This window comes from Pecten maximus, chromosome 1 (assembly GCF_902652985.1).
Source record: "Pecten maximus chromosome 1, xPecMax1.1, whole genome shotgun sequence".
In the NCBI taxonomy this organism is placed as follows: domain Eukaryota; kingdom Metazoa; phylum Mollusca; class Bivalvia; order Pectinida; family Pectinidae; genus Pecten; species Pecten maximus.
In genome coordinates, this window is record NC_047015.1 from 1720627 (window position 1) to 1741290 (window position 20664).

Here is a 20664-nt window from a genome sequence, read left to right on the forward strand (position 1 = left end):
AGGACAGGTATTCCTACAGTTTATAGGTAGGGACAGATGTAGGACAGGTATTCCTACAGTTTATAGGTAGGGACAGATGTAGGACAGGTATTCCTACAGTTTATAGGTAGGGACAGATGTAGGACAGGTATTCCTACAGTTTATAGGTAGGGACAGATGTAGGACAGGTATTCCTACAGTTTATAGGTAGAGACAGATGTAGGGCAGGTATTCCTACAGTTAACAGGTAGGGATAGATGTAGGACAGGTATTCCTACAGTTAACAGGTAGGGACAGATGTAGGACAGGTATTCATACAGTATACAGGTCGGGACAGATGAAGGACAGGTATTCCTACAGTATACAGGTAGGGACAGATGTAGGACAGGTATTCCTACAGTATATAGGTAGGGACAAATGTAGGACAGGTATTCCTATAGTTTATATTACCCATACCTACCAATAATAATTAGCTACTGATTTAAAACATATATTTAACGCTTTCCTCGCGTAATATTCAAGGTACAAGAAAGTTTCACTACACAATAATACTTTATTATTATATCTATTAGAACAGACGATGTGTCCAAGTATCGTCGACCCCGTGCGTTTATAGGGCTGTGTTCATGATTCAAGAGAAGAAATACTCAGCAAAAAATCCAGATCAACATAAAGAAAATAATTTGTTGACCTGAACATACAAAATAATAATGCAATGAAGCTATTGCGAAACATAGGGAAACTATTAAGCGATAAAGCAAGAAAAACAGATACAATGTATACATATTAGTGGTAAGGCCATAGAAAACACTGGTTAGTAAGCCAGGGTACAGGACTAGTCACGAGTAACCTACACTGGGCTAGTCTCTGCTCTGACGTGGCTCTCTGTAGAGACGGAGCCCGCTTTGGTCTATCAACGTAATAGGCATCGGACGGACCTGTCGAGTACATAGACGGTGCTCCCATCCACAGTCCTGCGCTCCCGACCTTGGGAAGCCGGGGGTCAACACGTGGTTCCATTCTGGGGTCAATGCGAGGGTCAAGTCGTGGATCAAGGTGAGGGTCAAGGCCATTACCAAAGTTGCTATTTTTACTAAGACTTGCATCTGTAGTTGAATTCAAATGCTGAAAGCTTCTCCCACGGTTTTTGCTATCACGCATTCGCCTGTAAAGAAATACAATGTCGTTAAACAAAACATGCAGCCCAAACCAAATAATATATTTTAGTTATTGCAGCCAAGGTGAACCCTTTTCCAACATGCGGGTCAACCGTTCTCACCTCCGGCCGGATAAAACACACGTAACACGTGATTCTCTGGCAGTTCTTTCGATATCCGATTATGTCTGGGTTGTTTGTCCTCTGTCCTGTTAAAGTTGATACATAACCATACATAAATATACACTTCATTACAATGATTACATCTACATTTACATTTGGTCCATCACTACAGTGATGATTATTCAACGACATAGACAGGCTGATAAAAGATAACATTTACAGTGTACATGGATAAAGTCGCCCTTAGCTTCAAAGTCGCCCTTAGCTTCAGTTTAAAGCTTGCTAGGGACCCTGAAGTGACGATATCTGGCGGTAGAGAATTCCAAATCTGTATGATATTTAGAAAGAAGCTGTATTAAAAGTAGTCTGTGGAATGAGGATTGTTGATACAGACAGGGTACAGGGATGAGCGTGTAGTTTTTACTGGTGGTTTCATGTCAAATCATGCGTCTATTCACAAAAGTTGGTTGTGTATTTAATAAAACCTTGTAAGCCTGATGTTATCTCTGTGTGTTTGTCTGATATGTTGTGATGGCGGTCTGTAATGTAACAAGCAGATCTTCTTTGTACTCTTTTTTGGAATATTTTTATAATGTTAGAGTGTCAATGTGTCTGTCCCAGTTCATGTTGTGTGATAATGTTACCCCCAGATATTTAGCATATTTGATTTTTTTTCCAAAGTGTGACCTTTAGGTTTGTAGGATGAGATGAGTGGTGACCTTTAGGTTTGTAGGATGAGATGATTGGTGACATTCGCTTGCTTCCTATCAGTGAGAACCTCGCCACTCTGTAAGGACCTATTGAAGATCTGTGTGAGGGTTGGTACAAGCTCAGTGGGAACCTCGCCACTCTGTAAGGACCTATTGAAGATCTGTGTGAGGGTTGGTACAAGCTCAGTGGGAACCTCGCCACTCTGTAAGGACCTACTGAACATCTGTGTGAGGGTTGGTACAAGCTCAGTGGGAACCTCGCCACTCTGTAAGGACCTATTGACGATCTGTGTGAGGGTTGGTACAAGCTCAGTGGGAACCTCGCCACTCTGTAAGGAACTATTGACGATCTGTGTGAGGGTTGGTACAAGCTCAGTGGGAACCTCGCCACTCTGTAAGGACCTATTGAAGATCTGTGTGAGGGTTGGTACAAGCTCAGTGGGAACCTCGCCACTCTGTAAGGACCTATTGAAGATCTGTGTGAGGGTTGGTACAAGCTCAGTGGGAACCTCGCCACTCTGTAAGGACCTATTGACGATCTGTGTGAGGGTTGGTACAAGCTCAGTGGGAACCTCGCCACTCTGTAAGGACCTATTGAAGATCTGTGTGAGGGTTGGTACAAGCTCAGTGGAGAAGAGTTTGAGTATACGTCCATAGATTTCACCTGGACAAGTGACTTTAGAAGGGTCAATATTGTTTAGTAGTGTATAAGTGGCATTTTTTGGAATGTTACTTGGTTGTATTTATGGTTTGTTGTCCTGTCCCACTGTGAATACAGAGTGATATTGTTTGTGTTATCGACTAGTAGTCATCTGATCTTAATGGCCCTTCGCTAGTGTTGTCTTTTTCCAGGTTTTTGTTATAACTTTAGAATTTCTGGGGGGGGGGGGGGGGGGGGGGGGGGGGGGGGGGGGGGGCAGTTGTGACATAAGATGTTAACTAGATAAGGCCAGTTGGATTTACGGTTTTTTCCTTTCTGTAAAATTCGTTTTGTCCTCTTTATGATTTCCTTACGGAGGATTGTTTTTGTTCATTATCTTAGATTGTTTGTTTCCTATTAAAGCTTTATAATTCCACGGGATCTGCTCTTTATTTGGGTTTATTTATTTTGTTGGGACAGTTTCTTGCATCTGGTATCTTTCTTAAAAGTATGGAAGTTAGAAGTATTCAGACCAGAATGATTTTGATTCATTTTGTTGCATAAATAATTTCCTATGTGTTTTCTTGACTTTGTCACCAGTGTCTATCGATTATCATGCTTATCAACATTGTGTTCTTAATCCAACGTGGGAAAGTTAACGTATGGCTATCTGACTGGATCAAGTTAAGGCAGGTTAGCTTACAGGTGGCAGAAAATATCGGGTTATCTACCCGGTGACAACTAACCCCGGTTATCTGACTGGATCAAGTTAAGGCCTGTTAGCCCACATACGCTAGCTGGTATGGAGCGGTGTAATAAACAGCTAGCTCACATTGTTGACATTCTCTAGGTGGTATGAAGCAATACATTTATTGATAAGATTTTTTTTCACTCTAAACCATAAAAGCGTTCGTCAAGGTATACGGATATCGTAGATTTCTGGATTACAAGCTTTTTGTAAACGATTGAAATCTGTCCCAAACGTTATTTATGTTACTTCACTAGACAGTTATAAGATCGCTGACAAAGACTAGGAAGCCGACGTTAAATCCACTTTTTCACTGGCTTGTGAAAATATGACGATTTGTACTAACGCCAGTGACTACATCACTGTGTATCTTAATTAATGTGTGTGACTTTATGTTACAGACCGACAATCCTTCACCCGACTAAAATGTGTCCTAAATGTCTATTCTTGGTCATCAATGTGACTCCTTGACGACCCGCGGGCACCTGTCGACTGATACCCGTCAACATAGTCGGTATAGGTCAACATCAGTGTGTACAGACCCTCAGGACGTCGCACCCAATAAACGTCTGTACAGACCCTCAGGACGTCGCACCCAATAAACGTCTGTACAGACCCTCAGGACGAGGCACCCAATAAACGTCTGTACAGACCCTCAGGACGAGGCACCCAATAAACGTCTGTACAGACCCTCAGGACGAGGCACCCAATAAACGTCTGTACAGACCCACAGCACGAGGCACCCAATAAACGTCTGTACAGACCCACAGCACGAGGCACCCAATAAACGTCTGTACAGACCCTCAGGACGAGGCACCCAATAAACGTCTGTACAGACCCTCAGGACGAGGCACCCAATAAACGTCTGTACAGACCCTCAGGACGAGGCACCCAATAAACGTCTGTACAGACCCTCAGGACGAGGCACCCAATAAACGTCTGTACAGACCCTCAGGACGAGGCACCCAATAAACGTCTGTACAGACCCACAGCGCGAGGCACCCAATAAACGTCTGTACAGACCCTCAGGACGAGGCACCCAATAAACGTCTGTACAGACCCACAGCGCGAGGCACCCAATAAACGTCTGTACAGACACACAGCACGAGGCACCCAATAAACGTCTGTACAGACCCACAGCACGAGGCACCCAATAAACGTCTGTACAGACCCTCAGGACGAGGCACCCAATAAACGTCTGTACAGACCCTCAGGACGAGGCACCCAATAAACGTCTGTACAGACCCTCAGGACGAGGCACCCAATAAACGTCTGTACAGACCCTCAGGACGAGGCACCCAATAAACGTCTGTACAGACCCTCAGGACGAGGCACCCAATAAACGTCTGTACAGACCCTCAGCGCGAGGCACCCAATAAACGTCTGTACAGACCCTCAGGACGAGGCACCCAATAAACGTCTGTACAGACCCTCAGGACGAGGCACCCAATAAACGTCTGTACAGACCCTCAGGGCGAGGCACCCAATAAACGTCTGTACAGACCCTCAGGACGAGGCACCCAATAAACATCTACTTTACACTTTAAGTATATCTAAAATATCAGCTCGACCAGCCCAAGCTTTACGAATGTCATTACCACAGGACTCTATAGATTTTTCAAATTGTTTAATGAATTGTCGACCTGTGTTGCTCGGCACCAGTCACATGTGTCAATGGAAGGGACAAGCTATCATAGACTAAAAACTGAGGAATAGTCAAAATCCACCAATAGACTGAAACTCGCTGAGGAACAGTCACAGGCCACCAATAGACTGAAACTCACTGAGGAACAGTCACAGGCCACCAATAGACTGAAACTCGCTGAGGAACAGTCACAGGCCACCAATAGACTGAAACTCACTGAGGAACAGTCACAGGCCACCAATAGACTGAAACTCGCTGAGGAACAGTCAAAATCCACCAATAGACTGAAACTCACCGAGGAATAGTCAAGGCCACCAATAGACTGAAACTCACTGAGGAACAGTCACAGGCCACCAATAGACTGAAATTCACCGAGGAACAGTTACAATCCACCAATAGACTGAAACTCATTGAGGAACAGTCACAGGCCACCAATAGACTGAAATTCACCGAGGAATAGTCACAGACCACCACTATACTGAAACTCACTGAGAAACAGTCACAGGCCACCAATAGACTGAAACTCACCGAGGAATAGTCACAGGCCACCAATAGACTGAAACTCACTGAGGAACAGTTACAGGCCACCAATATACTGGTACTCGCCGAGAAATGGTCATAAGCTACTGTAGACTGAAACTCATCTAGGAATGGTCACAAGCCATCATCGACTGAAGCTTGCTGAGAAACAGTCCTTCGGACTAAATATAGCTACCAACAATTTATAGGGCCCGCCTTATCAAACAATATAGGCAAAATATTAAACGAATTCATGTCTTACCCGCATGTACAGTAGATCATGATAGCTATGAGGACGAGGAGAACGATGAGACCAGCGATGGAGCCGCCGATGATGGCGATGAGTTCCTGTGTGTTCACCATGGTTGGTTATTACGCCTGTAAAGAGATACAATGTTTTGTAGAGCAATATTCACTTAGGAAACATGGACATCATAGAAGGATATCTACAACCGCAAGATATGACAATCTTCTTCTCAACGGTGCCATACACCCATATATTACGTCGACTTTTAAGTTCTTCCCGCATACCTAGGTATGGTCATCTATTCAACGTCGCCGTATACCAAGTTCCTCTCGCAGATATAGGTATCGGAATCGACTTAATATTGAAAAATCGATAGTTAATTGAATCAAACATCTGTCTCATTCTTCTAGGGCTCGTCAGTGATGCTTAGCGCCTACCGTGGGGTGACGGAGATAACTCAAAAAGGACCAAAAGAAATGTCCAAATCTAAACAGGGAAGTATGATTGAGTTACAAAACAACACTAAACATGTGTATATGTTGTTTCATTAAAATGATATCGATAGTATATACCTACCTTTAACATTTGTGAAGTATGGTACTCCCTTTGTGTCTATACAATACCGGTATACATATGTAGTTATGTTTCCCACTATATACTAATCGATATGTTAACTGCCGACCGACACCAGATGTCGCAATCACGATCACAACAACCTTTCCGGGAATACATCAACTACTCAGCCGCTGAAGCTGGCCACCCGACCAATCAAAGCGAACATGAAGATGCACAATGACTCAGCTGGTTACAGGTATACGCCCAGTGGCTTTATTGACTCGACAAATGTTGTTAGGTCCGTTTAATTGGCAAATGTGAAAGTGTATTGAATGATTTTCTAGTAAGTTGTGATAAAATTAATTTTAGCTATGTATTAAAATTTTCTATTTAAAACAGAAATTGTTATCCGCTGTAATGGAAGTGTCTTTGTAGGAATAACGTTGTCTACATCATTGAGTATACAGTCTGCAGTACAGAAAAAAGGCGAACTCAAAACAATTTCGGTATGAATTAACAGGGCTATTAGATAATTTGGTGTGAGGATATTAGATAATTTGGTGTGAGGATATTAGATAATTTGGTGTAAGGCTATTAGATAATTTGGTACAAAGATATTATTTATTTTGGTACAAGAATATCAGTTGATTTGGTGTAAGGATATATGGATAATTAGGTACAAGGATATAAGATAATTTGGTGTAAGGATATAAGATAATTTGGTGTAAGGACATATATAATGTAAGATAATTTGGTGTAAGGATATAAGATAATTTGGTGTGAGGATATCAGACAATTTGGTACAAGGATTTAAGATAATTTGGTGTAAGGATAAAAGATAATTTGGTGTAAGGATAAAAGATAATTTAGTGTAAGGATATAAGATAATTTGTTACAAAGATATTATACATTTTGGTACAAGAATATCAGTTAATATGGTGTAAGGATATTGGATAATTAGGTACAAGGATATTAGTTAATTTGGTGTAAGGATATTAAATAATTTGGTGTAAGGATATAAGATAATTTGGTGTAAGGATATAAGATAATTTGGTGTAAGGACATAAGATAATTAGGTACAAGGATATTAGTTAATTTGGTGTAAGGATATTAAATAATTTGGTGTAAGGATATTAAATAATTTGGTGTAAGGATATAAGATAATTTGGTGTAAGGATATTAAATAATTTGGTGTAAGGATATACGATAATTTGGTATCAGGATATAAGATAATTTGGTGTGAGGATATCCGGTAATATGGATATTATACATTGACATACCATGTATGAAATGTTTTTGTAGGTGTAGACCATAAGGTAGTTTTTACCACTGATGCACTTAAATATGCGTCTGGCTTTCAACGTCGAATAACTGCATGTTTAACAAGAATGGTTTTCGACCTTCCTGACCGACTTGTATAGCTTCAGGACAGGTACATTGTAAGAGGTCTTGTCAAGATTTCTTATCAACCATGTTTAAACATGGCTATGATTTATTGGCCACTTCTATATAACCTCCTGAACTTAAAACAACTGACATCAAAGTGTTGTTACGTCACACAGATGTTATAAATAGTACCTTATTACAATCAGGGACAGCTTACCACCAAGTTGTAGGTTATACGATTTCAATTATTTCTATTGTGTAATTCCCCTCTTCTGATTTCTTGTAGCATACCTATTCCCCCGTCCTCTGTAGTTGAATTCATTGTTTGAGATTCCGAATAAGGCATGTATTTCAAAAATATGAAGACTATTTTTGTCGTTTTACGATCGCCATTATTATTTCAAGGAAAAGACTGATGTTGTAATGTGCTATGGACGTTGACCTCCCGGTGATGTGCCTTGGGTGACGATAGCGTTAACCTGTCACTTGGATTGGCCGGGTTATACTTACAGGTGTAGAAAATGAAATTATATGGCCTACAAATATCAGTTTATAAATGAGATAATTTATGAGACGTGTCTTTCTGTCATTTAACATGCTACTTCTCGATTACCACCCCTAACTCTGTAGTCTATATTAAGTTTACCCTCGCCACGGAAGTCTTCGGGCTAGATTTGTTCTTTGCAATATTACCATTCTATTTCCCGGGAGAAATAAGACACAATTTTACTACGTCTCGCTAACAAAACAAGGCACTCGTCGGCTGACTGTGTACACGGGCAGTGTACCCAGTCCGTACCGTAACCTAAAAGACGGATTACTGATTCAATGGTCAGCTAAAATTAAAATGAAATTCGAATGTCTGAAATACTAGTCTATACTTGTCTAAATATTGTTTTAATGACATTTGAAATAGTAGAACACACATGAAATGTCTAATTCAGAACCGCTTCGTCATTGCCATAACTTTGTTATATTACACGCCAGCGGTGGGTATGATCCGAGTTTACCAGATGTCCCGTGAGGTTTTAATGATGACCCCTCATAACCAACGTATTGGTATGTAAGCGGGTTAGCCCTATATTAGTAATAACACCATCGGCACTGTCTCTTCCTTAATCGAAGTCATGATTTATGCAATAAAGTATGACTAAAAATGGATTTTTACACGAAATGTCATTGAATTTAAATGACCCATCCCCTGTGATGTTAACACCTGACCTATAACCTATCGATGTTAACACCTGACCTATAACCTATCGATGTTAACACCTGACCTATAACCTATCGATATTACCACCTGACCTATAACCTATCGATATTAACACCTGACCTATAACCTATCGATGTTAACACCTGACCTATAACCTATCGATGTTAACACCTGACCTATAACCTATCGATATTAACACCTGACCTATAACCTATCGATATTAACACCTGACCTATAACCTATCGATGTTAACACCTGACCTATAACCTATCGATGTTAACACCTGACCTATAACCTATCGATGTTAACACCTGACCTATAACCTATTGATAGTTGGCGTCAGTCCTGGACAGGACAGGTTTAGTGTCCAGCGTCACTTTGACAGGAATGTATGAGTTAATTGTTGTAATTAAAGACATGTAATACAAATGTTTATGTGTGGATTAGACAACACACAGTAATTACGGAATTATTGTCACGAAGGTAACGTGGACGTCCATCCATCACGTCGACGACACAGTGTCCTAGGGCAGGTGACCCGCTATACCAAAGCCGAGGGGCACTATTACATAAATACTAACTTCGTTAGACTGTGGCGACGTTTAGGTTCTATTCCAACAGCTGACATGTTTAATTCTAGTTATGTTCGTCCTGAAGGTTTCCTAATATGACCAATATTTACACGTTATTGCCGTATAATTATATGTCTCGTGCATGTCTCGTGCAGACCTAGTAATGTGGTAGAAATGTTTCCGGTCGACATTGTATAATTAATTACCTGAAATGATATTTTTATTAAAACATTAAGAATTTAGGACTACAGGGGACATGGTCCTTATGTTAATTAGATAGGCGTGCCATCCACTTATAATCAAACAATAACGTAATTTGGACCATTTCTGACAAAAATAACTCATATTTTAGGCCAATTATTTTAATATAATCTGTGACACACCATAAAGAACCGGAGAAAGACTAACTCCGAATAGACCGGGATATCAACTAGGGTTTGTAAAGGTGTGTAATATTTTCTGTTTCCTTGTGTTAAGAGATATATCGAATGACAAAGAATGTACAGCTGTACAAAAGACTGTTACCTCCATCTGACACACAGGACAACACCCTTCCGTTTAAAAATTCCAGGGCTTTGTGTCACCCCAAACTATTAGATAGATGGTGTTGTTAACAAAGACTTCTAAAACAGTTTAACAATAACGGACCATCTAGCTGTAGACTTATAAAGGCGCGAACGTACAACACCATACTATTCTTTGTATTGTAAAAGTCACCCTGAAATTCACCCACTACTTTGTGATGTTTGACAATCCGTGACCGCGGACGTCATGGGAGTGTTCTGGTAGTAAATTCAATGACCCTAGCTATCATATTGTGATCTTCTTTAGAAAATAACAGTATTCAGCTTACATACCAGTTTGAGAGAGCCGATCCAACAATACATTAACAGCGAGGCGCCAAGTTTGGCCATTTTGTATGTATAGACAAGTCGACAGCGAGGACCAATGCATTATGTATTGTGTTAATTAGTGTGATAGAGTTTTGTGATACTGGTCAGTTTGTCAACAGCTGTGTTAATTAGTGTGATACACTTTCGTGATACTGGTCAGTTTGTCAGGCCACGCGTGTCCTCGTGTGACCTGTACATCTATGACCTGCCATTCCACTCTCCAGGTCAGGTGTCAGTTCCCGAAGTCTTTCCAGTTCGTAACACCGACTTACAGTAACAACCTGTCACAACTATAGTACCCCATAGGTCACTGGCTGCCATCTCAGGCTGCCAACAGGGGGTTCGTAACTTGAGACATGTCAAAAGTCGGGACTATTACAACCTTTCTCGTAACGAACGTCCGTGGATCTGCTGTCAATACATACCAAGCATTTTTGAATCACACTATTTACTATTCTCCTCACTAGGATGGAGTATGACTTTCATTTATAATAAACAATAAAAATAGTATGACTTTCATTCATAATAAACAATAATTTGTTTTACTATTTCCCTCACTAGGATATAGTATGACTTTCATTCATAATAAACAATAAAAAAAATACTATTTCCCTCCCTAGAATATAGTATGACTTTCATTCATAATAAATAACAAAATATTTACTATTTCCCTCCCTAGAATATAGTATGACTTTCATTCATAATAAACAATAAAAAAAATACTATTTCCCTCCCTAGAATATAGTATGACTTTCATTCATAATAAATAACAAAATATTTACTATTTCCCTCCCTAGAATATAGTATGACTTTCATTCATAATAAGCAATAATTTTTTTTACTATTCCCTTCACTAGGATAGAGTATTACTTTCATTCATAATAAACAATAAATAGTGTATGACTTTCATTCATAATAAACAATAACAATATCTATTAGGATGGAGTATGACTTATGTCGAGGCACTATTCGTAGTAAACTAAACCATTGTCAGATTGTATCAATAATTTCATTGGGAAAATAATGTCTAAAGTTTCATTATAAACAAAATAATTATTATCATAATGGTGATGAGGAAATGCTTTACAGTTGATAATATTACATAATTGAGGCTCGGGGATTGGCGTTGTTGGGTGAAGGAGACTATAGACTGGTATTTGTTTTATAAGACAAACTAGCAGGGACACACATCAACTCAATGGTGGTCAAGTGATGGAACACTTCGGACAATCAACTGAACAGTACAGATGTCACCAAGCTTTGTCCTCTTACCGAAGTTCTTTATAGTCTCACCACAACTACGTCCCAGGTCTGTATTGACAGAAACTTATGTCAGGATATGTAAAACATATTGTCACTGTCCGCTACTCTATCTCCTAGTCGACAGATTTTATCTGGCTCCGACTACAAATCTCCTAGATTTCTGTCACGAGGTGACAGATTATATATCGGTATGTGTAGGACTGAAACATTTGTAATGTTTACAAACAGATTGTGTACACTATCAGACATTACCCTGTAATATAAACTTTCGTTTAAATCAGTCAATGTACCGTGCTTGTGATTCTTTAGCACGTTAATGGGGTCAAGTTCCTCTCGAGGAAGAAAGGGTTAAATATTTATAGTAACCACAATTAATTATGTAATATTAGTATATAACCACATTCTAGACGTTAATATTATGACTCGTCAGCAATTAGGTGTAATTACACGTGTGAGAGGACAGATCGATCGTAATTAGGTGTAATTACACGTGTGAGAGGACAGATCGATGGTGGTAAGTCCTGATCGGGTCGGGGTAACTAGGTGTAATTACACGTGTGAGAGGACAGATCGATGGTGGTAAGTCCTGATCGGGTCGGGGTAATTAGGTGTAATTACAAGTGTGAGAGGACGGATCGATGGCGGTAAGTCCTGATCGGGTCGGGGTAATTAGGTGTAATTACAAGTGTGAGAGGACAGATCGATCGTAATTAGGTGTAATTACACGTGTGAGAGGACAGATCGATGGTGGTATATCCTGATCGGGTCGGGGTAACTAGGTGTAATTACACGTGTGAGAGGACAGATCGATGGTGGTAAGTCCTGATCGGGTCGGGGTAATTAGGTGTAATTACACGTGCAAGACGACGGTGGTGGGGTCTATTGTCACCCAGATAATCAAGGATTACACTGGTAAGGATATAAACATAGGTCTAAATACGTAAGGGGAAATGTCAGTGTCCCAGTGTTGTTAACGGTGGTGGGAGGGGCCGGGACAATGTAATACAAAACCTCCGTGTTAATATGGGTGATCCCATACCCGACATATTGGAAACAACCCCGTAAATATTCCACGTATGGTGGTGTGTCCTGCTACACAGGCATGTGTACTTGTCACACGTAGTTGAATACAGCTGTGTTATTTGTTTCAATTAAAAATATTTACCTGTCGAAATTAATAGATGGACTTCGTAGTGGAATTCCTAGAATGCCGAAACCTGCCTAACTCCGGGTACACCACGGGTGGTAAATTCCAGGTGATACGGTAACATATCCAATCGAAAATAAATTATTTGATGATTAATCCTTATAAAGTGTATGTTTATATTCACACACACACATATCAATTGTCCCAAGTTGTACTGGCTCGTGAGACACCTCCCTACGGCCCGGTACCCTCCTGTACACGCGGGCCACACGGTATCACTATAGACCGTACTTATGTTCGAGTTGGTGAATAATGCCCCTAGCAGGCAAATAAATTCGCTCATGTGGAACGGAGGCGGTCCATCACACTAGTGTCTCTGCCAACATTTCATACGGGCTTTAAAGAAATGTTGATATTAGTACTTGTGTTGTCTATACTCAACACCAGTGTGTGACGGAGTTATCTGTGCTGTAAGTCAAACACAAGGAAATATCCCTTTCATACATTACCCTACTCCTATAACATAAGAGGCCGCTGGTCGGCTCTTTTTCTATCGGATATTACGGCGCCTGTCAAAAGTATCTCGCCGTGTAAAACCTCTAACATTGTTGGAGTAACATTACCCGTACCTGACACTTGTCAAGAATAATGTCAAAGTCTTCAGGTGAAGCTTTTCAAAAAAGAATATACATATGTGCATTTGTTAATTGTCGTTGAGTTGAATGTAGTTGTTATGGGACAGAATACCTGGTAGAGATCGATAATTCAGTAATACACAGGAACATATGTCCTAGTACACGTGGGACCTATGTATAGTTATCTAGTGTGTTATAACAGATGTTACAATACCATCAAACGTAACATCTCTACAACATAGTTATAACATGTGGGATGGAGTCCCAGACCTGGTCCACCTTCATCAGATAGGTAGAGATTGGGCCCAAACCTTACTTTATACAGGCGTGCCTTGAAAGTGATATGGGGTTTGTATAGTATTGGGGTATTGTACCCCTGTCCTCCCTCCACTGTAATCCGATACCGACCTTAAACGTAGACATGAACAAAACCACGGCCTTTTTACAGGCGTTGTCAGAGTTGACGAAGTATGCGTTACTACACGCGTGAGTGACAGCGTTAGTACCGCCGATAGGTACTGTGGGGTCACCACGTGGTTACTAAACGTGAAACTAATACATTGTAATTGTGTCTAATATACCCTCAAACATCTCACAATGACGTGACTACACCCTCAAACATCACACAATGACGTGACTACACCCTCAAACATCTCACAATGACGTGACTACACCCTCAAACATCACACAATGACGTGACTACACCCTCAAACATCACACAATGACGTGACAGCACCCTTAAACATCACACAATGACGTGACTACACCCTCAAACATCTCACAATGACGTGAAACTTATTATTACATTGTCATTGTGTCGAATACACCCTCAAACATTACATTGTAATTGTGTACAACCTCAACCATCCCACAATGACGTGTGTAGAACCATGACGATATAATATGACAGGTATTTCTTTGTGTGGAAATGTCGACATTCCAGTACAGCTGGACCGAACCATGTCTCTTCCTTGTTACTGATCTCAGTCACAAGGAACACACTTAGATATAATTCGATATAGCTTCATTGTATATTATATATATGACACCAATATGGACGGGAACACTGCGAATCTACTCACACCCTTCCTCGCACATACACACTCTCACACTCCCCCCCCCCCCCCCCCCCCTCAAAACACACACACACACACGCTCACAGCTTCACACAAACGTACTCGCACACTCACCATCATATACACACACACACTCACAACCCCCCCTCCCCACTAACTATCGAATACATTGTGATAGTACTAAATGATGTATCTAATACATTGTGATAGTACTAAATGATGTATCTAATACATTGTGATAGTACTAAATGATGTAATACATAGTGATAGTACTAAATGATGTAATACATTATGATAGTACTAAATGATGTAATACATTGTGATAGTACTAAATGATGTAATACATAGTGATAGTACTAAATGATGTAATACATTGTGATAGTACTAAATGATGTAATACATTGTGATAGTACTAAATGATGTAATACATTGTGATAGTACTAAATGATGTAATACATTGTGATAGTACTAAATGATGTAATACATTGTGATAGTACTAAATGATGTAATACATTGTGATAGTACTAAATGATGTAATACATAGTGATAGTACTAAATGATGTAATACATAGTGATAGTACTAAATGATGTATCTAATGCATTGTGATAGTACTAAATGATGTAATACATAGTGATAGTACTAAATGATGTAATACATAGTGATAGTACTAAATGATGTAATACATTAGTGATAGTACTAAATGATGTAATACATTGTGATAGTACTAAATGATGTAATACATTGTGATAGTACTAAATGATGTAATACATTGTGATAGTACTAAATGATGTAATACATTGTGATAGTACTAAATGATGTAATACCTAGTGATAGTACTAAGTGATGTAATACATAGTGATAATACTAAATGATGTAATACATAGTGATAATACTAAATGATGTATCTAATACATTATGATAGTACTAAATGATGTAATACATTGTGATAGTACTAAATGATGTAATACATAGTGATAGTACTAAATGATGTATCTAATGCATTGTGATAGTACTAAATGATGTAATACATAGTGATAGTACTAAATGATGTAATACATAGTGATAGTACTAAATGATGTAATACATTATGATAGTACTAAATGATGTAATACATTGTGATAGTACTAAATGATGTAATACATTGTGATAGTACTAAATGATGTAATACATTGTGATAGTACTAAATGATGTATCTAATACATAGTGATAGTACTAAATGATGTAATATATTGTGATAATACTAAATGATGTATCTAATACATTGTGATAGTACTAAATGATGTAATACATTGTGATAGTACTAAATGATGTAATACATTGTGATAGTACTAAATGATGTAATACATTGTGATAGTACTAAATGATGTAATACATTGTGATAGTACTAAATGATGTAATACATTGTGATAGTACTAAATGATGTAATACATTGTGATTCTGTGTTAGATATACTTTATTGACGATAGCTGATGATATATAGTTCGTGAATTTCATTAATGACCAAATCACGATAAGGTGTGTGGAGGTATACACAGCGTGTCATAAGGTGACCGGGGTTACTCTGTATCATTCCATCATTTCGTTACCGATCTGCCGTCGGTGAAGGCGAGAAATCCTTTTAGCATTCTTTAAAGCTTCAATATTATGTCATCACATCACCCTGCTACAGGAGTGGACAAAAATATCTAAAATCTATCTGACGTGTCACCTGTGCGGTTTGGAGAAATGATCTAAACAAATGATTGAATTATCTGTAGGGAGTAAGACATCGAGATAGATTAACAGGATGTCTAGATATAGGCTCGGCAGTTTATGTAGAGCGACATATCTCTAGAAATTATTACGATAGACCAAGTACATTAAGATTTCATACATTTCTAAATTACGTAAATCAAAATTAAATTATTTCATTGGCTCAATTTATTATTGATACAAATCAGATAATAAATTTACAATACTGATGTCCAGCATATTTTACCATGTATCATTGTTATCCATTTGTTAATGTTCATATTCTCTGTACTGTACTGTTTACGAGAATAAACAATGGTTATTGTCATTGACTCATTAAGAGAGATTGATAGGGAGTCCAGAAAGACTCATAATTTTATGTAGAGAGCGAAACATCGAGAGAGAGATTGACAGGAAGTTCGAAAAGACTCAGCATTTTATGTAGAGAGCGAGACATCGAGAGAGATTGGTAGATGTCTAGAAGGACTCATAATTTTATGTAGAGAGAGAGAGACATCGAGAGAGATTGGTAGATGTCTAGAAGGACTCATAATTTTATGTAGAGAGAGAGAGACATCGAGAGAGATTGGTAGATGTCTAGAAGGACTCATAATTTTATGTAGAGAGAGAGACATCGAGAGAGATGGACAGGAAGTTCAAAAATACAGTTTATACATTTACTCAGTCATTTACTCAGAAGCGCAGTTGTATCGACTCAATCGGGTTTTGTTATTTATGGTATAAATGTTGAAATTCTTGTTTAGGTATTGTAAGTTTGTGTACTTCTATTGTTATATACTTCTATTGTTATATACTTCTATTGTTATAATTTTTACACTTCCATTGTTATATACATTGCACTTCCCTCGGGAGATAAGTCCTAAGTGCATTGTCAATCATATATAGATTTCTTTATAACTTTTAGCCAGTATTCGGCACGTAATTCATGTTCAAAAGGACAATAATGTCCGTCTTTTGTAAAATCTTTATAAACATATATAATTTTCGTTAAAAAAGAATGGTATACAATTTATAGCTCATTGAATTGACTTGCCGTTTATTTCACATTTTAGAGAGTTAAACATGTCCTCCGATTTCCCCCTATCTGTCGTCTCCCCTAGTAAGTACTGCAATTCTACAGTCGGTTGTCTCCCCTAGTAAGTACTGACATTCTACAGTCGGTTGTCTCCCCTAGTAAGTACTGTAATTCTACAGTCGGTTGTCTCCCCTAGTAAGTACTGACATTCTACAGTCGGTTGTCTCCCCTAGTAAGTACTGTAATTCTACAGTCGGTTGTCTCCCCTAGTAAGTACTGACATTCTACAGTCGGTTGTCTCCCCTAGTAAGTACTGACATTCAACAGTCGGTTGTCTCCCCTAGTAAGTACTGACATTCTACAGTCGGTTATAACATTCTATCAAGGGTTTACCGTGCTATAAATCAACTCTAAATAAAAACCACTTGATTTGAAACGTTGTCGATAAACATTTAGATTTACACAGGCAATGTGATTTCTGTTTGCTAGTTCTACAACTGCCTTTGGTTGGCATTGGTTGTTGACAGGAAACAGCAGATTCCATAGGCCCTACCACTGCCTTTAGTTGGCATTGATTGTTGACAGGAAACAGCAGATTCCATAGGCCCTACCAATGCCTTTGGTTGGCATTGGTTGTTGACAGGAAACAGCAGATTCCATAGGCCCTACCACTGCCTTTAGTTGGCATTGATTGTTGACAGGAAACAGCAGATTCCATAGGCCCTACCACTGCCTTTGGTTGGCATTGATAGATTTCATACTACGCAACAGTTAGTGACATTATGTATCAATATTGATATGTAGAAATGATTACCCAACTTATGAAGCATTCAAGTTTCTTGACATTTTAATTACTGGACCATATACAATACCTGTAAAACCAGAAATGTCTGTAACGTTGTAGTCAGTGGTGACACAGCGCTGATGTCCGAGTGTCAAACAATAATTGTACAACGCGTTACCATAGAAACTGTGCATCAAAGAAATAACTTATGAACCGAGAACTCACCATTAACTTCCTGATCTACTGAAACCAGAGGAACATTCCTTAACATACATTCAAATTGTCCTACCTTAGTCGAAGTTCTGAGAGGATAGTGTCGGACTGGGAGATCTTTTGATACCAATCTTCCTGTTCTCTGTAGGCAAAGTCCACTTTTAATAAGTTTCTAGCTGGGCGTTTAAACCAACAACACTACTTTCGGGTGACTGGCCGCAACGAAAACACCTGTAAGAAACGAAAGTATGTGACAAGATGTTTTATAAACAACACCAAAGTATAGGATTCCGTGGATCTAATCATGTGACTATTTCCAAAAGCCTGCTTTTATTGAAATGCCTGAGTGATGGGGGTTACGATAACGACACTGTCCTCGGTCAACACACGTAAAGCCGGGAGGGTGTGACATGGACGGGAGCGCCTGCTGACAGGGACATGCTGTCGTGCTGTTAGGCTTGGATCTTATCGGCACATTAATGACTTTAAACCTCGGGTAAGGTCAAAAGGGCTTTAAGGTTGTACCAATAGATAGGAGGTAATGACTATCTGTTTATATATACCGGACAACTGTCAGAGCTTTTCACACACCTCTCGTCATACCGGCCAATACACAGGTGACTGGGGTACCCTCTCTCGTCATACCGGCCAATACACAGGTGACTTGGGTACCCTCTCTCGTCATACCGACCAATACACAGGTGACTGGGGTACCCTCTCTCGTCATACCGGCCAATACACAGGTGACTGGGGTACCCTCTCTCGTCATACCGGTCAATACACGGGTGACTGGGGTACCCTCTCTCGTCATACCGGTCAATACACGGGTGACTGGGGTACCCTCTCTCGTCATACCGGCCAATACACAGGTGACTGGGGTACCCTCTCTCGTCATACCGGACAATACACAGGTGACTGGTGTACCCTCTCTCGTCATACCGGTCAGTACACAGGTGACTGGGGTACCCTCTCTCGTCATACCGGCTAATACACAGGTGACTGGGGTACCCTATGTCGTCATACCGACCAATACACAGGTGACTGGGGTACTCTCTCTCGTCATACCGGCCAATACACAGGTGACTGGGGTACCCTCTCTCGTTATACCGGTCAATATACAGGTGACTGGAGTACCCTCTTTCGTCATACCGGCCAATACACAGGTGACTGGGGTCTCTTGGTCAGTGATATATCTAGATTCTGGTATATTCTAACGCTGTTTTGTGTTCGTTAAAATCTTTTGTTATCAAAGGTACCACTGTACCACAAATACTTAGTAAGATCTTGCCCTGCAGCAGATACGACACTGATCAGTGTCAATACTTCACAGGTCACCTGTGGGATTTAAAGATGTTATCGCCATATTACATTTTGTCCTGAGTAGACCTAACAGATGATATTTACACGCCGACAAATATGGTAATTTTCAATAAAGGTAGCCGCCGGCCGATCTATAACCCCGTACCTGTTGTCTGCCACGTGTCGATGTGAAAGGATCATATCGCCGAACTAGTTTGGGACAGGAAAAGGATGTGTGTGACGTGAATAGTCTGTGACTGGAAGTGTCGAGGCCACCCATAGGTGCATGAGGGATTGAAATACAGGAGAAAAAACAAATATCATATAAATATAAATTGGCAGGAAATAAGATGACATTTTTATTGTTTTTAAATTTCTGAATGTTTTATTGATGATTATCCTATGTCAATTTGAGGCATTTTATTTACTTTTAAAAGGCTGTGGTTGCGTTAAAGTTGTGATGAACGGTGAAGAATCACGTTTTACGCCTCACTTGAACTGACATACTATAATGAAGTTTAATTCTTTGATCGATTAATCCGTGATGTCCGTCATGTTTCTTGATAAACCACATCGCTATTCTTTATATATACTGCAAGATTCCTGTGAATTACTCTCCCAGTTTATTCTGGTTCCCAGGTTTTGAAAATGTACTCAATTTACTGTGGGTTTTTCTCTCCCTGTAATAACTGATCTGTATCCTGATTAGAGATCCGACAACTTTCGTTAGAAGAAACTTGTCTCGGAAACTTAATTTGTTCCCGATGAATTGGCCTACCTTCTGTTCTGGTGACTTGTTGAATCACACATTCATGTTATATACTTTATGCAAGCATTTCACTATCGACTGATTTAAAACACTGCAGCCTCTTTATTACTATCAGAATCTCTGTTGCGGAAACAAGCTAACGTTAGGTTTCACCTCATAATCACTTCAACCAACTCAACCAGCACGGCTATTTTTGTGTGGCCTATATTTATCGGAAATGATGCACCAAACGGAGGTATTCTACTTTCATTTAAAGTATCGAATGTAAAAACAACCGGAGATTTTACTTATCGATTTCCAATTGGAAAATCCGAGACTTTAACT

The 20664-nt window shown here is 39.5% G+C and overlaps 1 protein-coding gene across 6 annotated transcripts in view; it reads right to left on the bottom strand.

Moving 5' to 3' along the window:
* LOC117321971 overlaps positions 1-20664 on the bottom strand; it is a 37331-nt gene that overhangs the window by 8883 nt on the left and 7784 nt on the right. The window contains exons 2-4 of one of the 6 annotated variants that reach the window (XM_033876626.1): positions 18349-18503; positions 5783-5898; positions 834-1144 (exon numbers count right to left, since the gene is read on the bottom strand). In XM_033876626.1, coding sequence (XP_033732517.1) covers positions 834-1144; positions 5783-5883 — 412 coding nt within the window. In that variant the 5' untranslated portion in view covers positions 5884-5898; positions 18349-18503. Of the gene's footprint in view, positions 1-833; positions 1145-1258; positions 1345-5782; positions 5899-6343; positions 6463-12814; positions 13101-18348; positions 18504-20664 lie in introns of those variants that run through there. The other 5 variants (XM_033876617.1, XM_033876639.1, XM_033876657.1 and 2 more) reach the window with 5 other exon arrangements.